Genomic DNA, 17,809 nt, shown 5'->3' with positions numbered 1-17,809 from the left:
AACTCTCAAGAATAATCCATGTTAAGTGTTTGAAAGCAGGTAGCAGAGAAGCTCTTGATTTCTCTCCCAATCCCTAGCAAAAGTTGTCATATTTTTTAAACCATGGTGTCCACTTTTTAAACAATACCATCTTTTCATTATGAATAGGAAAGAGCCCGAATCTGTCTAATCTACTTGGTTAATCAGCTGGCCAACATGGAACATTCATTCCACCATATCCTTTTGTTGGAGATCAAGCACATTACAGATACCTTCTCCAATATCCTGGGCATTCAGAGCAGAGACATTTATCGTATGAGTAACAGTTTCACTGCCATAGCAAAGCTTCTCATACGCCAGCTGGAAAATGAAACAACTTCTGAGAGCAGGTAAACTGAAAATTCTCATTCTTTTATTCTGGGACACATATTAGAGAATATCTGTTTATAAGTATGTTTATAATATCTGTTTATAAAATATTAAAGTTATCTTTAATATCTCAGCTGAAAAGTATTTAATCATGAAATGCCATTCTGAAGGTTGATGTATTTAATCAGCCACTAGCTGCTGAGTGCTTATGCAGAGCCAGAGTGGAGCTTTGGGCCATCCAGACTCTCAGCAGCTCTAGACAGCATAAGCAATGTTGGAGAATGCTAGGCATTGCAGGCCAGCATCTGGAGGGCCACAAAATTTCCAAATCTGATACAAATCCAGGACTGGTGTCTTTTATAAATGTTGTTGCATTTTGAAAAAGGCCTTTAAGGAAACATCGATGAAAGGGATAAATGATGTGTTGACATGAAGCTGACATTTCCCATAGATCAAGAAAAAAATCAATGTAATGCAGAGTTTGTGAGCTGCATCCCATTGTTTACCATCATGTCACTAAGACTTTGAGCCTCAGCCTTCATTTCAGGTACCACCTCCCTGCTAATGACAAGATGTTGAGTTGAAGACTTTGAGATGGCAGAAATAATGGCAGGCAGGCATTTCCTACACTTAGACACTGTCTCATGGCAGCCTATTTGTGCTTCTAGACTATTTCTCTGCTTACTTCCTTGTTGTGGCAGAGCAGGCAGCAAGTGTTTTTGTAAATTTGGGTCTCCATGCATTCAGTCAATATGTATAAGATGAGGAAGATGGTAACATAGCTACAGGCTTCCTTTCAGAAGAGATCCCAAACATCTAAAGAGGCTTCAGTATAAGGAAAGGCTCAGCTTGAAGCAGAGGGAGAGGTGGGAAAGACAGCCATTTCATTGGATTTGCTCCATGGGCAGTGTCCCCTTCTGCTTCCTGGACAGTGTCCATTCCAGGTGTTCGCTTTATTTATTTAAGTATATTTAGAGTATTTATACCCCCCTTCAGCCACAAAGGCTCTCAGAGTGGCTTACAAATTGTTAATTTGACTGTTCTAAAAAGAACAAAAGGAGAAGAAAATGGCAGTGGGAAAGTCCAGCAGTTCCTCCCCCCCCCCCACGCCAGGCCAGTGGCAATTGGAATGGAGAGAGAGCCTTTCATCTGCCTCTGGTCCAGAAATAGTGGAGCTGTAAGTATCACTCTGAAACTTTAAGAAATGATAGCTAAATTTTCCTTGTCCATCGTCATTCCAATGTCTTTTTGTATTATATTTATTATAATGTAAACCTCTAAATAGGGACTCTTGCTTTTTATAAAGATGTACACCATAGGTATCCTTCTTCTCAGCAGATGTAAATCTTAAAAAGCAGCCTGAATGTTTACTAGGGAACTAACCCATAGAACAATTTCAGTGTGTGCTGAAATGCATCATTTAGGCACTTTACACTGTGGCCCAGAGATACCTTTATCATATTATAAATGGCAATAATGAAATTTATGGGTTCAATGGATTAAATCAAAAGATTGGCCCCCAGTAGGGTAGATCCCTGACCAGGGATTTGAGTCCTGATCTCCTGAAGTCCTAGGCCAACCCAGTAACTGAGATGGGCTAGGACTTTGAAAGACCAGGGTCCAGAACACACTGCAGAAATAATCCAGTTTGAGACCACTTTAACTGCCCTGGCTCAGTGCTATAGAATTCTGGGAACTGTACTTTTGTGAGACATTTAGCCTTCTCTGTCAGAGAGTTCTGGTACCATACTTGCTATCAGCTTCGGTTGATATGCCAGCTGCGACCCTACCTGGGCCAAAGGGACCTTGAAACCGTGGTACATGCTCTGGTAACCTCTTGATTAGATTTCTGTAATGCGCTCTACATGGGGGTACCCTTGTACCAAGCCCGGAAGCTTCAGTTAGTACAAAACATGGCAGCCAGACTGGTCTCCTGCGCATCCAGGTTTGACCACATAACACCTATTCTGAAAAACCTTCACTGGCTGCCCATTCGCTTCCGAGCGCAATACAAGGTGTTGGTTATTACCTATAAAGCCCTATATGGCTTGGGCCCGAGTTATTTGAGGGACTGCATCTTCCCACACAATCCGCCCCACACACTCAAAACATCCGGGAAGAATCTGTTGGAGATTCCATCTTCCAAATATGTCTCCACATCCCAGGCGGCCTTTAAGTGGCGGCCCCGCAGATTTGGAACAGTCTCACCGAGGAGCTCTGTCTCATGACTCCCCAGAAACATTTAAAAAGAGGCTTAAAACCTTTCTTTTTTGCCAAGCCTTCCCCTCCGAGGAATGAAGTTGAGCACTCTTGATGCCATCTCTGCCTTACCCTATGAATGATTGTTTTTGTATAATTGTATTACTTGTTTTTATCTATTTTTATGAGATGTTTGTAATACAGCGCGCCCACGCCATCCGCGGGCACGCCATATGCGGCTTGAGCATACGCGCTCAAGCCACGGGGCGCATGCGGGGCGGAAGTGCCGGCGCATCCCATTCAATTGAATGGCCGTGCGTGCCCGTTGCGCCCCGCGCGCCGCCATGGCCGCCGTGCACAAGCCCCATTGGAAGCAATGGGGTTTGAGCATAGGCGCAATTCGCCTTACGCGGAGGGATCCGGAACGGATCCCCACGTAAGGCGAGGACGCACTGTAGTTTTATAGTCTGTAAACCGTTTTGATCTAGGGAAAAACAGTATACAAATAAAATTTGTTGTTGTTGTTGTTGTTATTATTATTATTATTATTATTATTATACTAAATGACAATTCCCAGGATTCTCTAGCACTGAGCCAGGGCAATTAAAGCGCTCTCAAACTGGATTATTTCTGTAGTGTGTTTTGGAGCCAGGATCCAAATACTTGCTCAGCCATGGAAAAGTGGGCAAGTCACATTCTCTCAGTCTAAAAAGAAGGCAGAGTGGGAGTCAACTTAATGGTGTATAACAAGAAAAAAAGGCATCACTTAGGTGAATCCCATTTACTCAATGAGTAAATTTTGTTAGGACTCAAGGCAACTTACAAAAAGGCAGAAAATTACTGTAAAAACAAACAAGTTCAAGATTAAAATAACAGCAAAATTAAAACCTTTAAAATCTTATTTTTTATTGTTTATAAATTTGTTATTTAATAAAACTTGATAATTTTTTTTTAAAAAAATCTTAAACCTTAAAACAATGATTAAGGAGAGTATGACATCTTCAGAAGCTTTTTTGTTATTCTTGTTAAAAGTCAATTCCTAAAGATTTGCTGGAAAAGGAAGGTCTTGACCTTTTCCTTCATCACCTGCACAAATGTACCCTTGTTAAGTTTTTGCATTGTGGAAACCTGTTAAATACTTGTTAATTGGTTTGAGTAATAGTGGTTACAGAATTAAAGGATTTTTAAATATTGGCTAACTATAAATTCAATATTTCTACACAATTTCCAGTTTGACGCAGTACGGGGTGTTTAAGGACACAGATAAAATAGTATTGGTATCCATATTGACACCATCACATGTAATAATGTTGATAAAACTAATAAACATTAGCAAAGGCTGAATATTTGGATTATAAAACTGCAGGGAAAAACAATCTAACTGCTACAAGTACAACAGCAACACCAGTCTTTCTGTCTCACATCTTAATACCTTAAAATCCTAGCAAATATCTCATTTCAATTTCCATGGGGTATATTTTCACAATGTGATATACCCAGCTGTTTTTCAAATAGCTTTCCATTAGCAATACCCAGCTTAATATCATAAACGCTTTGCTGTACTTGTTCCTCAGTGCACGTTTTAAACATTTTTATATATCCAGTCTTTAAATAATCACATTTCATTGCAATCCCAATAACCTCTATTTCTTATACTCTGTGGAAATAAGCATTTAAAATACAAACATAGAGAGCAAAACTTTTAACAAATTTTCATTAACAGTGTTTGTATGTACAAACACTAGTAAAGTTATTGGTGCAGTCTTGTCAAAATTAAGCTCGTTTAAATCAATTGATTTCAATGCGACAGGACACTTAACTTCTCTGTTGAAGTTAGTGGGCTTTATGCATGCTTGACTTTGATTGGCTTTCATGCCTAGGTTTTTGGTTGTTGTTTTTTTAAGTTCAATGCAGCAATTAGTTATAGTGACACAAATCTTGCAAGGACAAGATTTTCAGTCATTTTATTAAACGTATTAACTAAATATTTATTAAATTTAAGAAGGTTGGCTGGTTGGTTGGTTGCATTATGTCTGGATCCTGGTGCATGCAACTGAGCTTGAAGAATACTTTTTTGTACTGTTCTCCCCAAAGCAGCTTCTTTAGTCCCCAGACAATACTATGGAGAGGGTTAGGCAAATCCTTCTGAATGGCGCAAGCTGTGGTGTGTGGGGAGAGGGGACTCCCTATAACTGCAGAGTCCCTTTCCATGAACAGATTCTTTCCATCTGTGGAAAGCAGATGGTGATCCAGTGCAATAATTGTTAGTCACTTGGGGTGCAACTACACTGTAGAAATAATACAGTTTGGCACCACTTTAGCTGCCACAGCTCCATCCAACGAAATCTAAGGATTAGTAGTTTTGTGACTACACCAGCACTCTTTGACAGAGAAGGCATATAAAACTACAAATCCCAGGAGTCCATAGAATGGAGCTACAGCTCTTAAAGCAGCATCAAACATCATTATTTCTACAGTGTAGATGTACCCATAGTCAACTGAGTTCTTAGGGTTATGTGTGTAGTTAAACAATTTAAAAGAAAGCATAATACTCATGAGATGTAATCTAAATATACATCAAAAGTCCAATAGCACAAAACTAGAACAACAGCAAAAATATACATCTCTCTTCATAGTGATGTAACAGTGGTTAAATGTAGTTAGAGAGCTAAAAGAGTATGAATGGTAAAAATCATACATATATAGCAAAAGCAGAGAATAAACTATTAGCAATTTTAATAGATTAAAAAGTAGGATCCTGTTAAATAGCCAGCAGGAAAAATAAGATTTTGAAGAAATTATGGGGATTACAGCAGTGCTTGCACTAAGGACTATATGCCTGCAGGTGGCATTAGTGATGGAGAAAGACCTAGATGTTTCCTTATCTTGTCAGTCTCCTCTTTACCTCAAAGATGACTAACCTTCTTACTCACATCCTTGTTTTCTCTGTCCAGATTTTTTTTCTCTTATCTTTAGGTGGAATTTCAAGTTCTTTTTACTCCCAGTGGTTTTGCTGCCTAATTAATCACCAGCTTTTCATGCATGTCTAACAAATATAACACTACTATGACTGGCATCCTGTTAGTGGCATACACCATCCTAAATTATGGGGGTTGGTATACTCATCCACCCTCTGCAGAGAACCTTGCGGATTGCATCATATTATGGAATCGTTCTGTGTCTGGCTATAGAAACATAGCCAGACACTTATCCAATTCCCTCCCTCCTTCTGCTCTTCAACAGCCACAGAATGGCTGTGTGAGGCTGCAGTGGTAAGTCTGGAGGGTGCTGAATGATTATGTTATATTGTGCCTTATAGGAACTCAGCCTGTAAGTATCAGGCAAACTTCTGAGGAAGCTGTTGTCCTGTATAGCTGTTATGGAGGGGCACCTGGAAAAGAAACAATTCATAAAACTATCAGTTGCTTTAAATCCAACCAAATTTGCAGTTTGTCTGTCCTATTTAGTGGGTTTTGTCCAGTGATATCAAATTGTGTTGATAGTGTATGGTTGCACAGGTATGTTGCTAATGAACAGTAGTCCCCTTTAAATTAAATACCTCATAATTAGAATTAAGCAGAGTGTAAAAGGTCAAGAGACAAAGATGGGAAATTATGTGTACAGTAACATCCAACACAGATGTCACTGAGATGATAAAATATGAAGAGCAACCTCAAGAAATGTTTCGGAGGACTTTACCCCACAAGCCACATTCTCATAGCAATCATGTCAGGTTTTGAAGGGGGAAAAAGCATCATTAGGGCATATACAGACAGGTTAAAATAAAGCTGCTTCAGGCCACTTTGGAGGTATGCTGTTTAAATGATGCATGCATCCGAAGAGTCTGGAAGCCACATGAAATTCACGCTCCAGTCCTAAGGACTGGAATGTGGCTTTGGTGCGGCTTCTGAATTCTTAGGATGCATGCATCATTTAAACAGCATACCTCCAGAGTATGAGGTCATTGACGGGTTTCCTCTGTCAATGAAAAGGAATGGGTCAGCAACTATGGGTTGGAGGTATCATCTTGCAATAAGTGTCACCAAAGCCACCTTTTTCCTGGTGTAATTGCTGTTTAAAAACCATGTATAGTAATCTCCTAGGTATTTCCTAGATATCTGGGAAACCAGGGTTTCAATCCCCACTCAGCCATGAAAACTCACTGGGTGACCTTGGGCATGTCACACTCTCTCATCCTCAGAGAAAGGCAATGGCAACCATCCTCAAAATAAATCTTGCCAAGAATGCTCTATAATAATGTTGCCATTAGTTGAAGTGTACTTGAAGGCACACAACAACAGCACGCGCGCGCACACACACACACACACACACACATCTCCTGTGCAAGAAGGAAATGACCAGTCTTCTTTTCTCCTTTTATGGGCTCTATAATATGCTCTGAAGCAAAATTACTCTCTTTCCCTTTGTTAAACAAAACACACATTTTAGTGAACACAGAAGGACAAGACTGTTTATCAACAAGATGTAAAAAAAAAGTCTATGCAACAAGACAGCAGCAATCATATTTTGCTTTAAAATATTTTGTGCAATTTTGGGGGGGAAATGATCTGGCCAATGTGAATACATTATTTGAAAATGCACAAAAAACTTGCTACTTCACTCATTGAAGAGGGAAAGAATGAGATTTGTACAATGTGGTGGGGTGGTTTGTGCATTGGATAAGGACTCTGAATTCATGCTTAGCCACAGAAACCCAATGGGTGACTGGGCAAGTCACACACTCTCAGCCTCAGAGGATAGCAATGGAAAAACCCCTCAGAAGAAATTTGCCAAGAAAACCCCATGATAGGTTTGCCTAGGGTCACCATGAATCAGAAACAACTTAAAGGTCCACAACACAACAACAACAACAATGTGTGAGGACAGGATAAGCAAAGATTTACGTGGCCAATGGTAGCACTGGTTAGAGGATGATGGGAGTTATAGTGAAATAAAACTGCAGAGCCTCAGATTGGGGAAGATGATAATATAAAGAGAACTCAACATCAGGGAAAGAAATACATCAATTTTTACCTAAACAGTGAGGTTTTCTTTCAGCATCTGTTGCCCAGTAAAGAGCTTTCTTCATCAATTCTTCCAGGGGGGGGGGGGGGGGGCAACAGACACATACACACTGTGATGCAAGATTTGGGACTTTGGGACAAGTATAATGTTACATCAGGCCTGTCCTTTATTTTCTCAGAATTATGATTTATTATTTTAGAAGTAAGAATGGGATTTTGTCTTTAGCTCACAAGGGCAGGAATCCAAGGTAGGATCTGCAATCAGGGCTCTCATATACATTTAGGGACTTCTGAAACAATCTCCTGTTGTTTGGGAGCAACTTTCTCATCTTATGAAATTGGTTTGCTCTCAGGATTGATGACAGGGCACAGCAAATCCTCTTGCTTCAAGGCAGCTATCTCATGTGCTGTCAGAAACTAAAGTGACAGAAAGTTGTATGTAAAATGAGCTAGGGTTCCTTACTGGAGTCATGTTTGCAATAGCGAAGGAGCCAATTTGGCACCAAAACAGAGCCTCAGTTCTTTAACTGGAAAGTGGTAATGGTTGCCTCCTCCCCCCCCCCCCAGCACTGTTCACTACAATTCCCTCTGCTACTTCATTTTTCCCTGACATCAGTCATCCTCCATCATTCAAAAAGTGTAGTTTATGTCTCTGCTTCAGACATGTCCATCCAGTTGAAGTCAGTGGGGTGAGAAATGAAATAGTGGCTGCTTTCCAGATTAAAAAGGTCAGAGGAAACATTTTAAATGTCGAAATGCTGAAAGAAAGGGTATAAATTTAAGTATCATTAGAGCTGGATTTGCTTTCTGTTCATCTTTCCTGGAAAGGGCAATGGTGGTAACACTTAAGTCAATGCTGCCTTTGAGTTGATAATGGGTCATTGGAAGATATGTTTCCCATCTCTGCATTATGTTTCGCCTTTCACATCCAACGTTGCCTCATGTTATCTTCACAGGGTTCCTTTCCATGCTGTGTAGTTACTGGGAGGAGTTCCACATCAACATTGCCAATATATTTGCAGTTTAAATTCAAAATGTGTGCTTGAAGGTCCTGCACTGTGCCTCACCAGTTGGAACAATATACACCCCCCCCCCATAAGCCTGATTGGCATCAATGCTGGTGCCATTCAAGTGCCAAGTGAAAACATAGCTTTTTGTTAGAGCCTTTGGGACCAATAGCACATGTGTTTGGTTTAAACTCTTTCACCTTCTCAAGTTGTTTAATAAGTTTAGTCTATTCAAATTATAGAGCCAGCATGGCACAGTGGTTTGACTGCTAGTCTAGGGTGCTGAGAGATCAGAGTTCAAATCGCTTCCTGGCCAGGAAAACCTAATGGGAAAGTCACACTGTCTTAGCCTCAGAGGAGGACAGTGGCAAACCCCCTCTGCCAAGAAAACCCTATAATAGGTTTGCTTTAGGGATACTGTAATTTGGCAATGATTTGAAGGCACACAACAACTGTTTATATTTCTCTTACTATTTTAAATTAACTATTTTAAACTCTTATTGTTGATTTTATTGTGCACCACCTTGACATCCTGGGATATAGTGTGGGAGATAAATATTTAAATGAATGAATGAAATTACACAATTGCTAGGATGAACAACTGTGTCATAGGGAACTTCCACAACATGATGTCCTCCCAGCTGGCCTGGGATTACGGTTATTAGTAAACCTTGTTGTATGGCTCCTGGGGCTCAAAGATAATATAAGAAGAAGGTCACCATCTTACAGTACAGCTCTTATCATGCTGTTGTGTCATTCTGGATAAGAATTAATGTCTAACACACACTGACGATCATCTGTACTGTTTTGTACATATGTGGTTAGTAGTTACATTTTACTACACCATCTCAGCATGGATATACTGTGATTTATACACATATGCAACTGCCAGCCAGCTTGAAACCAATCTTGCATGGAAATGCTTTTCCCATAAGAATTATGCAGTGTTTGAAGTGGTCCTGACTCTGAGATCAGACTAAAATATGAAAATCAACATTCTTGATATAACAAATAGGCATTGCAATATCATGTCTCAGCATCAGTTCCTTCTTTTAGGAGTCCTGTGTTTCATTACCATAAAGAAATGACTTTTTGTACAGTAATTGTTGGCCCTAATCATTTCACATGGGGTATTTTACATACATCTGATGTATTTTAAACCATATCATAATTAAAATGGTGCAATACTAGAATACCCAATTTAGCCCAAATATATAGGTTATTCAGTCAACATAGCCTACTTTAAAAAAAATATGAATGAATGAATGAGAAATGTTGATACATGGTGATTTCATCTTAGAAATCAAGCATAGTCAAGTTAACAACAAACAGAAAATGCAGATCTACCCAAACCTTCCAACTACCATTCTCGAGAAAAACAAGACATGCAATTTTGATTATATCTTTTCTTGTTTATGTTACTTAATTGCTGGATGAAATTGATTTCTTTTCTTTGAAAGAGAACCTTACTTTGGCATATCTGATCTGGCTCTTATAGCCCTTACACCTTTTTTTCCCTTAAAAAAATTACTCTTTTCCCCATTTTAGTTAAACATGGAATGAATATTTGCATTGTTGGAAATGAACAGAGATGTTCTTATCTTCTTCAGAAACAATTCCATGCTTGGTTGGCTCTATCTTAACAAGATTCATGTCATGGTTTACTAAGCCATATTTCCTCAGTAATCAGTCATAGCCTTTTCAGCTGTAAATTGAGGTTCGTGTGTGTGTGTGTATTAGTAGAATTCTTCTGGGAAGGGCAACATGCTTATGATCTAAGGTTTCTAGATCTCAGGACCCAGATAGTCCTCATTTCTCAGAAAATGAAAGAGGCAATCCAGGGTGAGAAAAGGGTATATGTATATATTTTCTCATTATTTAGACAGTGGATTTTTTAAAAAATTGAATGATGTACTCTGTGCAATTGTTGCTGCTATTTCATGCATCACGTTTAATACTATCACTAGAGGTTGCCCCTTGTAATACCAACCTTGTAGCATTGCCAGAGCATGCCTCTTGTGACATCAAAAGGGACCATCTCCAGTTCTCAGATTTTCACCCTGAAATCTCAAGATTTGGGATAGTCCTTGCTTGGCAACTGTATTATGGGGAGTTACCCACAGAATATGGAGAAATAATATATACATGATTTATATATACATCACATATATAAATTAGATGGCTTTATGCAGGTGATTTCCCTTCTGAATTTGCAATAAGGTGATATTAATGAAGGCCTAAATTTCAAGCTTACTGTAAAGATTACGGAGATAATATATATGAAGCACTTTGAGTACCCTCTACACAGAGAGATGATTAAGAAATCAATTCCAGTTACCAAAGCTTGAGTTTTGGCAGCCAAGAGGCTACATTCATTGTGCCAGAATGTTTCAGCACAGACCTTACTCATCTCTAATTTTCACCAATAATTAATTTTATTGGTATCTCTTTTCCTGGCGGAGTCAACAGAGAAGAGGACAGTTCTCTGACTTGTCACTGTACAAAAGCTAAGCAAAGCATTTCAGAGATATTTCATCAGTCTCACTTTCCAGGAAACTGTTTGCTAGGAAAGCCACACTGTTTAGGAGGTCAGCCTGGACATAGAAAAGACAATGTTCTACCCCCTGATGAGGATCTCTGGGGATAGGATTTTTGTTATTGTTTGCTTTTGGCAGGAAAGCACAAAATAACTGATGCTGAGAATCCCACATGTAATAGTTGCCAAGTAGGACAGTGAAAGCCAAGTTATATATTTTGTGGGTTGCTGAAGCATCATGAGCAATGCAAATTCAAATGTAGAACAAAATGTACCTTTAAAGGCAATAATATGTTCCAATAATTTTCTTCTATGTTCTGACACTGGTGAAGACATTGGGAAGAACTTTCTGATGGTCAAAGCTGTTCAACAGTAGACCCTGCCTCACCGTCTTATCAATTCTCTTACTTTCTTATCAAGAAAGTAAGAGAAGGTGAGAAAGAAGATGTAGACTAGAGTAAATAGAATGGAGGTAATCAGGGAGGAGAAAAAAGAAATGACTGAGAAGAAGAAAGAGTAAGGGAAGCTATAAGAAATAATTAGAAGGATGAGGAAGTATAGAAGAAAAAGGGGGAAGAAGAAAAAAAGGAAGTGTGGAAAAAGAGGAGGAAGACTTTAAGTATGTAGACCACAGTTCACCTGTGGGGTAAAAGGAAAAAGAATAGTAAGAAGGAAGATAGTCAGGGAATCAAGTGGTGTACAAGAAGAAAAAGAAAAGAAAAGAAGAGGATAAGGAAGAAGAGAGGAGTATATGTGAAGAGTTGAGAAGGGTTTGGTAATTCTGGAATATTAATTTTTTAAAAAAAATTGAGTATATGGTAATACCAGAGACTTTGCACAGGTACATAATTATTGAACATACGTGTATTGATGTAAATAAGATCTCATTCAGAACAATCTTCAACTATTATAAATTATTTTATTTTATAATTTTATTTATAATGCATAACATTATTCTATCACTGTTTTTTGACATTGGATTCACAATAAAAATACATCAAAAACAACAACAACAGTAGACCCTGTCTCAGAGGGTGATGGCTTCTCTTTCTTAGGAGGTCTTTAGACAGAGGTTTTATGGCCATCTTTCAAGAGTTACGTATTCCTTCATGGCAAGGGCTTAGACTAGATGCCCCTGTCCCTTCCAGCTCTGTGATCTATAAGACACCCCTCCCTGTCAGAGCCTGGAAAATTACATTTAAACATAATTAGTTACAGTTTGAGTCCAAAAGCCCTCTCCAATTTATTTTTTATTGTGGTTGCACATTTTAATTCTTTTTCTTTATTGTTCCAAAGGAACTACAATAGATCCTTTCTTTAAAGAACCATGAGAATGCTACAAGCAGTTGGCTTGTGGTATAAAATCCACCAAAATGAAGAGGTTACACACTGTAATGTTCTCTGTGGTAGTAACTTTCTTGCTATGGAAGGAACCCTCCACTAAAGAGGCACCATCAGCTGGTCAGCCACCATGGTGTAATGCTGCGCCACCACCTAAGAGGATGTACCGTATGTTGATAGACTTTCTACTCTGTGCAGCATGAGACCCACATTGCCCTCTTGTCCAGTATATTTGGACCTCAGAGACCACTGGATTTCAGCCTCTGTTTAAGCAAGGCAAAGAGCAGTTTTTTAAGATCACTTTCAGATTCAGCATTCACAAGGAAATCAAAAAGATTTGTAACATATTTGTGAAAAGGGTATTTAGAATTTCTCCAAGTTGAGAGTCATTGAGGCATAGTGGTTTGAGAGCTGGACTACAACTCTGGAGATCCTGGGTTTGATCCCCAGCTGGAACATGAAACCTGTTGGGTAACCATGAGCAAGTCACACTCGTTTACCCTCAGGGGACAACAATGGCAAACCTTCTCTAAACAAATCTTGACAAGAAAACCCCATGATAGCTTCACCTTAGTCTTGCTATATGTCAGAAACAACTTGAAGAAACACAACAAACCAAGTGACTCTGGATGGACTGGGTGGAAAGTAAAACAACAATGTTACTGGTTATTTGGAATCTGTGCTGTGATTCACAGATAACATTGCCTTAAGCTGCATTTAAAAAAATTCTTCAAAAGAAGAATGTAGCAAGGCCTTCTCTGTTTTAAAAAACTGAAGGATTAATTGGTGTTCTTTAGGTTCTTTTAGGCGTGTTACAGACCGCCCCTTTGAGGCAGCCTGTAGGTGCTGCTTTCCCCAGTGTATTGGGGCCTCAGCTGCCAGACCGGCAGCCTCCGAGGCCCCGATCTGCCGCTTTCCAGGCTGCGGGGAAGCGGCAAAAAGTCCGCTTCCCCGCAGCCTGGAAAGGGGTGTCCTTGGGGCTTCAAGCCCCAAGGACACCCTGCGGCGGCGGCGGGGAGGAGGAGAAAGGGGCCGCTTGGCCCCTTTCTCCCTTGCGTTGCTGGGTGCAGCCATCTAAGGGCTGCGCCCAGCGACGCAAACCAGGAAGGAGCTCCGAAATGGAGCTCCTTCTTGCTCCGTAACGGAGCTCCTTCTTGTTCCGTGGAAAGGGTGCACTAAGCGCCCTGGCACAGAGCGACAACGTCATGTCTGCACCGCCCCGTATAGAGGCGTCATCATGGCGGCCCCCATGTGGAAGGGGCACTGCCATTTTGTATGGACTCAGTCCGTACTAGGGTTAGGGGCGTCCAGAAGTGACGCTCCTTTTTAACCCTAGTACGGACTGAGTCCGTACTTAAAGGCCCGTCTGTAATGGGCCTTAGTTATCTTTATTTAATTTTCCTACATTTCTGACTGTTCGGTATATATTTATAGCCAGACATATGAGTATGGGGTGTGGGTGCATAAAAGAACAGTAGACATTTTGTTCATAAATATTTTTGCAACAACAAAATCTTTGTTGTTAACTGCCCTTGAGTCAATTTCAATTCATGGCAACCCTGTGGATGAGATATCTCCAAGTTCTCTGCCTCTCTGGTTAAGTCCTGCAGGCCCAGGCCTGTGTCTTCCTTGATTGAGTCTAATGATCTGGCATGTGTTTTTCCTCTCTTTCTACTACTATCTTCCACCTTTCTTACCATCATTGTCTTTTCTAATGATTCATTTTTCCTCATGACGTGGCCAAAGTAAAATCCTACTACATCTCAAAATTACAGCAAAAGACAGGAAGGTGTGAAACTGGACTAAATGAGAATGGTTATCCTTTGAAACAACCTGAGCATAGATGCACTTGGAATAAATGTTGAATACATATTAGTCCTTAGAGAGATATTTTTTAAAATGTCTATTGCTTGCCAAATGTGATGAAATTACTCTTAACCCTCTGTGTTCTTTTTCTCTAGGGTAGAAGATGTTGTTGAAATAGAACCTCCTTCACAGGTGGACGATTTAAAATCAGTTATCAGTGGGAATGAAGAGGATGAAAAGCTCCAAGTTAAAATACAAGCTTTTGAAGAGAAAATAAACATTGAGAGCAATACTCCTGGCTCTGTACGCAGATATAGTTTGGGCCAGGTTTCTAAAGAAGAAAGAAAGGACATGAGGTTTAACAGGTGAGCTCCAATGAAACATGTTGGTGGTGTTCCATGCTGATCAGTATACCTATACAGATGTATAAGAACATGACAACATAGTACCTGTGAGCATGAAACATTTAATTGTGTCCAGACATCTTGTCAGTAATTTCAAGAGCTGGATAAAATTTGTATGAATTATTTGTTTAACCTACCCTACTCTCCAGAGGGCAGGGGGAAGTTCAAAATAAATGCTGAAGTGGATTTGAACAGGTTCAAAAAATAAAGATTTCCTTTCATAAGTATAATTTAAGCAGTAACAATCCTTTTGCCAATTCCATAATTTTAAAGCATGTTATAGAGGCAATTAATCAATACCTTATAGAATCATAGTGTTAGAAAGGATCTTCTAGTTCAGTGGTTCTTGAGCCATCTGATACGAGGGTTTGGCATATTTTTTCTAGTGTGGCAGGGACTGGTACTATTTTTGTGCCCAGTGGAAACAATTCTTCCGTTCTTTTCTGGAAACTCTCCCTGCACCACTGCTTTGAGTAGCACTGCTCTAGTTCAACCTCTGGCTCAATGCCAGCTCTATAATACAAGAGGCCACTATGCCACTCCTGAGAAGTGGCCATCCTCCCTGGCTATTTAAATACTTTCTGTAGAGGACAACCCACCTTTCATACTGCCTTCCAAGGCAACCTGCCAAACAGCTCTTCCTGTTAGGAAGCTTCTTCTAACGCTGGGCTATAATCTGCTTCCCTGGATTTTCCACCCTTTAGTTTTAGTCTGGCCCTTTGGGACAACAAGTTTGCTCCATCTTCTGCCTGCCACTATTTCAGCTGTTTGCAGTCTACTGTCAGTCTTCCTTTGAATGTTCCCCTTCCTTTTCCAATCTAATCATTTGTTGTTAACTGCCTTCGAGTCAATCTCGACTCATGGCAAACCCTATGGATGAGACATCCACAAGATCCTCTGTCTGCTACTGCTTTGCTTAATTCCTGCAACCCCATACCCATGACCTCCTTAATAAACTCCATCCATCTAGCATGTGGCTTTCCTATCTTCTTACTTCCATCCACCTTTCCCAGCATTCATGTCTTTTCCAATGAGTCCTTCCTTCTCATGATGTGTCCTGAGTACAACAGCCTCTGGTCATATTGGCTTCCAGGGAGATTTCTGGCTTGATCTGCTGTAGGACTCATTTGGTTGTCCTTTTGGCTGTCCATGGCACCTTCAGCAGTCTTCTCCAGCACCACATCTCAAATGAATTGATTTTCTTCCTATAATTTTTCTTAACTGTTCAGATCTCAGATCCATACATGTTAATAGGGAATACAATGGCTTGTATGATTCTAACTTTTGTGCTGAGTTGTATATCTCTTCATTTCAGAATCTTTTCTGGTTCTTTCATAGCCACCCTCACCATTCTTAATCTTCTTCTGATTTCTTGACTGCAGTCACCATTTCTATCAATGTTTGTCCCAGGTATGGGAATTCTTTTACTATTTCTGTTTCTTCATTGTCTATGTTGAACTTGTGAAGGTCCTCATTATTTTGGTTTTCTTTATATTCAACATTAAGCCTGCCTTTGCACTTTCTTCTTTGATCTTCCTTAGTAGGCATTCCAGGTTTTTGAGGTTTTCTGCTAGTAATATAGTGTCATCTGCATATCTTCTTCCCATTTTCACTTCTCCTTCTTCAGTGTCCAAGCCTGCTTTTCTTATAATATGTTCTGCATACAAGTTAGAAAGATGGGGTGAAAGGATACAGCCTTGTCTGACCCCTTTGCCAATTGGGAATGATTCTTGTGTTCTGTTCTGACAGTAGCCTCTTGTCCTGAGTATAGATTCCTCATTAGGACTATCAGATGTGTTGGCACTCCCATGTCTTTAAGGGCAATACATAACCTTTTATGATCTATGCGGTCAAAGGCTTTGCTATAGACTATAAAACACATGCTGATTTTCTTTTAGAATTCCCTGGTGCCATCATATGTTTGCAATGTCGTCCCTAGTGCCTCTTCCTTTCCTGAACCCTGCATGAACCTCTGGGGTTTCTCTCTCCATATATGGTTGGAGTCTGTGTTATAGAATTTGAGCATAATTTTGCTTGCATGGGATATTAGTGCTATGGTTCTATAGTTGACGCAATCTTTTGTGTCTCCTTTTTTGTGGATGGGGATGTATATTGATTGCTTCCAATCTGTTGGCCATTGTGTTGTTTTCCATATCTGTTGACATATGTTGGCACTGAAGTTGACTCTGTCAATGTGGATTGCAGCAGTTCAATTGGAATATCATCTGTTCCTGGTGATTTGTTTTTCTCTATTTCTCTTACTGCAGTTTCCACCTTGCTTTTTAGAATTTGGGGTTCATCTTCATATAGGTCTTTGTTCCGTGTGTCCTTCATTTTATCATCCCTTTTTTATAATGTGTATCTCCGATGCTCAAGCTAATCATACCCAGCTTTTTAAATTCACCTTTTCTTAGAGGAAGGGGTTTTTTGCTATTCTCTGAATGTACTTGTTGATTTCCTTCTTACACCCCAAAACTGAGAGCATACTTCAGTTATGTAGCCAAGGTAATGCAGAACAGAGTGGAACAATTTCTTTCCATCACCTGGAAACTACTTTTGCTAATGCAAGCCAGGACTGCATTAGCCTTTTTAGGTGTTGCATCACACTGCTGTCTTACGTTCATCTTGTGATCCACTAAAACACTTAGATTATTTTCACATGTTTCTTTGCCAAGCCATGCTTCACCCTACTTCTGTCTTTGATGCTATTTTGTACCATACATGCAATTATTTACATTTATGACAGTTGAATTTTACCTTAATAGATTTGGCCTAGTGCTCCAGCCTTTACCAGATGCTTTTGGTCCTTGCCTTCTAAGGTGTTAGCTGTCCTCCCTCTTTTCATGTCATCTGTAAATGTGATAAGTAATGTTCTCATTCAAACCCTTTATAACATTCTGAACAGTATATCATCTAGTATAGGCCACTATTTTCTTCTTTTTTCTAAAATATTCTCTCTCTCTGTGTGTGTGTGTGTGTGTGTGTGTGTGTGTTACTCATCTCTCCCCCTGGATCAAGGCAGGGAACAACAACAATTGGAAAACATCAGTTAAAACACACATTAATAATAATAATATAATAATAATAATAATATAATAATAATAATAATAATAATAATAATAATAATAATAATAATAATAATAA

At 39.6% G+C, this 17,809-nt stretch overlaps 1 protein-coding gene across 2 annotated transcripts in view; it reads left to right on the top strand.

Moving 5' to 3' along the window:
* Window positions 1-17,809, top strand: part of VEPH1 (ventricular zone expressed PH domain containing 1) — a 177,363-nt gene that overhangs the window by 80,677 nt on the left and 78,877 nt on the right. For both annotated transcript variants that reach the window (XM_042459676.1, XM_042459675.1), the window contains 2 exons: window positions 148-368; window positions 14,417-14,626. In XM_042459676.1, the coding sequence (XP_042315610.1) occupies window positions 148-368; window positions 14,417-14,626 (431 nt within the window). The remainder of the gene's footprint in view (window positions 1-147; window positions 369-14,416; window positions 14,627-17,809) is intronic.

The sequence above is a fragment of the Sceloporus undulatus genome, chromosome 3, assembly GCF_019175285.1.
Source record: "Sceloporus undulatus isolate JIND9_A2432 ecotype Alabama chromosome 3, SceUnd_v1.1, whole genome shotgun sequence".
Taxonomy (NCBI): Eukaryota; Metazoa; Chordata; class Lepidosauria; order Squamata; family Phrynosomatidae; genus Sceloporus; species Sceloporus undulatus.
The sequence above is the reverse complement of the archived record's forward strand: the minus strand, read 5'-3'. Positions and strand labels throughout refer to the sequence as shown.